This window comes from Trachymyrmex septentrionalis, unplaced genomic scaffold (assembly GCF_001594115.1).
Source record: "Trachymyrmex septentrionalis isolate Tsep2-gDNA-1 unplaced genomic scaffold, Tsep1.0 scaffold289, whole genome shotgun sequence".
In the NCBI taxonomy this organism is placed as follows: Eukaryota; Metazoa; Arthropoda; class Insecta; order Hymenoptera; family Formicidae; genus Trachymyrmex; species Trachymyrmex septentrionalis.
Window position 1 is genome coordinate 167371 of NW_017305450.1, and position 5556 is coordinate 172926.

The 5556-nt window shown below is 30.1% G+C and overlaps 1 protein-coding gene across 1 annotated transcript in view; it reads right to left on the bottom strand.

Moving 5' to 3' along the window:
• Positions 1 to 3754: 3754 nt before the first annotated feature.
• The window catches only part of LOC108749280 (nuclear transcription factor Y subunit gamma-like), a 2490-nt gene continuing 688 nt past the window's right edge, over positions 3755 to 5556 (bottom strand). Inside the window, exons 2-5 of the mRNA XM_018487861.1 lie at positions 4852 to 4984; positions 4316 to 4783; positions 4063 to 4236; positions 3755 to 3982 (exon numbers count right to left, since the gene is read on the bottom strand). Of these exons, the coding sequence (XP_018343363.1) occupies positions 3809 to 3982; positions 4063 to 4236; positions 4316 to 4783; positions 4852 to 4984 (949 nt within the window). The 3' untranslated portion in view covers positions 3755 to 3808. The remainder of the gene's footprint in view (positions 3983 to 4062; positions 4237 to 4315; positions 4784 to 4851; positions 4985 to 5556) is intronic.

Below are 5556 nucleotides of genomic sequence, written 5' to 3' on the forward strand. Positions count from 1 at the left end.
GCTATTTAAATTTTTATTTATTTAATGAATTTTTTTGTTACTAAAAAAAAATTTCATCTATATATTCACCTGAACAACATTCTTAATTTTAGAAAAATTTAGAATTAAAAAAAAATTTTACTCACTTTCTCTAAAAATAATAATTGAAAAAATTAACTCGTTTATGTATAAATCGATATTTTTTTAAAAAGAGGAGAAAAAGAGGTTCTGTCTTAATTTCTGTCAAAATTAATTTCAATATTTAAAAAATCATCATCATTAAGAATTTTATTTTTTTGTTATTGTTTTAATATTATAAAAGATATAACGATGAATGTTTACTATCTAGGACTGTCTAGATCTGTTTATGAAAGTTTTCATAATATAATAAGTTCACAATCGATGCTTCAAATACCCAGATACTTTCGCGAGGATTATATATGAATCATCATGTCAAGTTCATCAAGTCAACAAAGGATCGCAAAGAGTTAATGGTTATAAGTATTGACACACCGACGAACATCTGAAGAAGATTGATGTGATGATATGCATATGTTAACGTAAATATAATCTCGATAGATTTTAGAAGCCAACGCGCATTTTTTCCGCAATAAGAATACACGACGCGTACTTGAAGTGTACATATACATATATATCCTATAAAAGTGGATGACATTTGCAAAGATCCTGCAAATGAGTTTTGGGCTCATCAAGATAAATGAAGATAAGTAAGCGAGATATTTCTCTTTCTCCCCTCCCCCCCTCCCTCCCTTCCTGCCTGCGTTTTATCATTGTGTATGATGTGGAAGATACAGATGTACATATATGCAACGAAGATATTAGTGTGAGTAGGTATGTACGTTCTCCCTTCGTTATATAGAGCGTTCTACCATTTCGATTCAGTTTCAGGTATCGAAAACAAAAGCATATTATGTATTGATTGCCATTGTTTACGATCTATCGAAAAAAAACATGAATTTGTAAGATTGAAAAAATTCTATTTTTCAAGGGACAATCGAAAAATAATTATCTTATCCCTATCTTTTGTTAATAAGTTTTAGTAACAGAAACGTATAAATTAATTACATGAGACAGAATATTGCGTTGTTTAGTTGCATTGATAGTTGTTGGAGAAAGATGTTTGGATATTGGACGACACACGCGCACACACTTGCGAATTTAAATAATTAATTCGTTTTATGTTTGTCACTCGGTTCCCATCTTTTCTTTTGCTAAGGATACTCCACACTCCCCACGTGTATATGTATATGTATATGTGCATGCAACGCAGGCGCAGGCAGCTGTCACCTTACACCCATGGAGGAGGCATGGGGCTGCGGCGGCCATTCTCAACTTATCTCTAGGATCTTTGTAAACATGTCGTGAAATCCGAGTATTTAGGCAGTGGCGTAGGAAAAGATCGCGGGGTGGAAAGAATCTATCGGACAGTCACAGCGAGAAATTAAAATCGAGCAATCGTCAGTAGCTCCAGTGTAATTCTTGCGAATACAAATTTTAAATGTTTTCAAACGCGCGAAAATCACCTCCACGCTTGTCACAGCGGCAATAAGGAATTTCTCGCGGTCGCGAGAAACGCCTATTTTTTCTTTTTCATTTTCTATATTTTCGCAACACAGAATTACATTCGTCGTATATTATGTCTGAATTATATTACGCTTTTTATGACCGATTAAGATTTTCTCTGGATGTGACATCGCCACATGCTACATGCTGCGTATTCGTGGTTTCTCTGACAACTAGGATCGCAGTAACAATGTCAGTAAATGCAACGCACATCTTTCATTTGTTCCGTGCTAATAAAACAAAACAAAAAAAGACGGGTTATTATTATAGGTCACGTCTGCATGGATACTATTTTATTGTGTTCTAACTACTTATAATATGATTCTAGTTTATTATCTAATTTATCATTCAACACACACACAAGATATGCGCCTAACTATATGTTATAATCGTTCGAGAACTATAGAAAACTAATAAAAAATTGTATCTACCAACTTTAAAATTGCCAATTAGTTAAAAATAAGATAAAAAATAGTAATTGCAAATATTTTTTATAGGAGAAAATATTTTCTATTGGATAAATATTAGATTACATTGTAAAAAAAACTATTACAAATAGAGTACAATATTGCTATTGATTCGAATGATTTTCGAATTATTCCCAATTGTTAGTTTTCTAATTTTTTTTACTAATTTAATATTTTTCATAAGAGATATATGAGATAAATATATTTGTATAAACAATATATTTGTTATTTTCATTTAATTTCGTAGATTTAAACAGAATTTAATGCTTTTTATAATGTATTTATATTGATATAATGTATTAATATTGAAAAGTAAGAAGACGTAAACAATAAGCATCTAACGATATCTTTACTAACAAGTAAAAATTTATTTTATGTAGACGAAAAGTTTCGTAAGAGTATAATAAATTTTATATGATTGTATTTTTTTTCGGCACCATGTATATATATATATATATATATATATATATATATATATTCTTTTTTTCGAAGGTTTCCCGGCGAATTGGTATTCCGATCGATCGAGTTTTAATACATCGGCCAGCAACGTCTTTTTTTAGATAGCTCTCATTTTATCTTCTTCCATATATATGTATACATATACTTCATTCGCGTTTGATTCCTCGAAAATGAATTAAAATGAGATAAAAAGAGAATATAATTATTACGTTAAAATTAAATATTTATAATTAATCTTTTAATTTCAGAAAATTTTGTTAATCTACCAGAGACAAATTTTAATCATTTATATCGCATTCATTCTCTCATTATTTTTTCGTCATTTATTATCAGCCAATAATAATGATACAAGTTCCGATTTAATACACGTTCCACGATAAATGAATAATTAATTATTTTTTATTTACGTTAAGATTGATAGCGTAATATTAATGCGTATATTAACGATTTAATAAGAATATGTGCAGTTACGTGACATTTAGAGGCTATTGTAGAGATTCTGAGCGTCAAGACTCGCCAAACAAGAACCGCAGCAACGTGAAACATAATACAAGTTGCACCAGCCAGTCCTAAGCTCAGCCATGCGAAGCAGGCAGCCAGCGGCTAAGGAACGCGACGTACGAATCAGATTACATCTTGCGTTGGCTGCTTATCTTTATTCTTCACCTTACATCGCCTCGATTCACCTCATTTCGCTTCAGTGACCAACCCTTCGATCAGCTTATAATAACGCTTGAATGCACGATTGTGATGAACAAAGATATCTTGAGAAAGAATTTTTAGATAACAACTTTCTATAGAATGTTTAAAAAGCACGCAACACGAGAGACCATACGAAATAAATGAGAATTTCTAGCAAATAAAAGTATTAAAATTTGTTTTTCGACGAGTATGGAAAATTCAATTTTCTCTTTGTTATTAACAATTGTCAGTACATTATACATTTTATTAGAAAACAGTAAATAAAGGAGACAATATTACAATGAAGATATATTTATTACATATTGTATGACAATCATTAATCTTATATTAATACATTAGAAATTCGAATAGAAAAGAAGCACAATACATTATCCTAGACATTAATTGCCTGATAATTTCAATGATCAAATAATCACGTCTTCCTTTTTATTTCAAGTTACTCATAAATTTTAAAAAATGTTTATTTTTAACATTGAAAATTGATTAATTTATAAAGTAATTTTTATAACAAAACGATAAATTAATACAATCTAGCGATCTTTTTCTTATTATACTATGTTGTTTATTAAATACAGCTAAAAAATGTTATAATTAATATTAAAGTTATAATTGTAATATTATTCGGTATCAGCACTGGAGGCTTGTAAAAAAACTGGAGCTTGAGAGCCCTGTGCAACTTGTATCAATTGTGGTTGAGTCTGAATTGGAGCAGTTTGTATTATAATCGGTTGATTACTTCCGCCTTGCACTTGCATGCGAATCATCTGTAACTGCTGGGGAGTCAATTGAATCTAAAAGAGAAAAAGAAGATCGAAAGTGACACACAATTAAACAAGTAAATTGATTTTATAACAAAATTTTTTATATTTACAGGTATTTGTTGAATTTCACCGCTAGGAGTGACAATCTGTTGTACGATTTGTATTCCTCCACCCTGTGTGGTAGATGTCTGTTGTTGTTGTTGCAGTTGAATGATTTGTTGATTAGATGATTGCTGTGGACTTTGAACCGTAACCGTTTGGGCCGTAGTGGTGTTGGTGCTCTCCTAAAATTGATGAAATTTAACAATTTATTATGTACATAGAGTATTCTTTTTTTTTTAATCAGTTAAAAAAATAATATACCTGTTCTACTGGACTGCCGATATTTATGGTCTGAATTTGCCCGCTAGAAGGTTGAACAATTTGTATAGGTTGCGTGGTAGTGCCACTATTCTGTACACCTTGATTCGCCGAAGCTTGCTGCTGCGCCAATTGGAAGTAATAATGAACTTGATCCGAGTTCATAGATGTACGTACAGTGGCCTCGTTCTGTGCCTTACTTTGTTTTATTTCATCTCTGGGTACTATATCTATAAGAAAATCAAACTGATCATATTTTGTAACCGCCATTGCAATATCATTTCGTTGAAGAGTTCGTCTTTTATTATCTTCTGTGTGCACCCAAGCTCTGAGAGTCAGTTCATGTATAAAGATCTCTGCTGCTTTGGCAAAAAGCATAGGTGCTTCTGCACTTATCATTTTTACATCTCCATCTAGTTTCATGATTTTTTTTATTCTTGCCAATGGTAAAGATTGCGTTTTAAGATCCATCTACATAACAAGAATATTTATTTAAATACTGAAAAAGTAATTTTATTTATCAAATTGGTCTTACTAACAGTTGTGATGTTTTTTATCTCTTCCATAACTTTTGGCCAGAAATGAGTCAATGCTTGTTGAGCCTCGGAACTGCCTGGTGAGGCAATCTGTAAGTCACCATTTGAGTCGCCTTCCACTTCGCTGTCTTGATTTCTATTATAGAAAATATTCTTTTTATTATTCTATTGTAAAAACAAAAATCTTTTGTTTTATTCTATTTTTTTATTATTCTATCTATTTATTTATTATGAACATTATTATTAAATTTATGAAAACTTTTATTATAGACCAATTTAGTATCCCAATCAGCATACAACATTAAAAAAATATTTTTTTAATATTTATTTAATATTTTTACATTAAATAAATATTTAAAAATTATTTCAAAAACATTGCCTGCTGATTAGGATTAGTGTTTCTCATTTAAATACATCGAAATACATTCTTAATATATGGAATATGCAAAGAACTACTTTTAATGATAGAAGGTAAGGATCAGAGTGTAAAAAGCAGCAGGTATAGTCATAAATTAGAAGGTTAGTTATAAACCATTTGCAGCTGAATAAAATTTACTTGAGTTTTTCTGAAAGTATTTGGAAGACTGTGTTGTTAGTAAATTATAATAAGTTCCAAATTTATGATAATTGATTTTATTAAACGTATATAAATTAAACACTCTGCACAAATATGAAAATTTCAATTATATATATATATGTATATATATA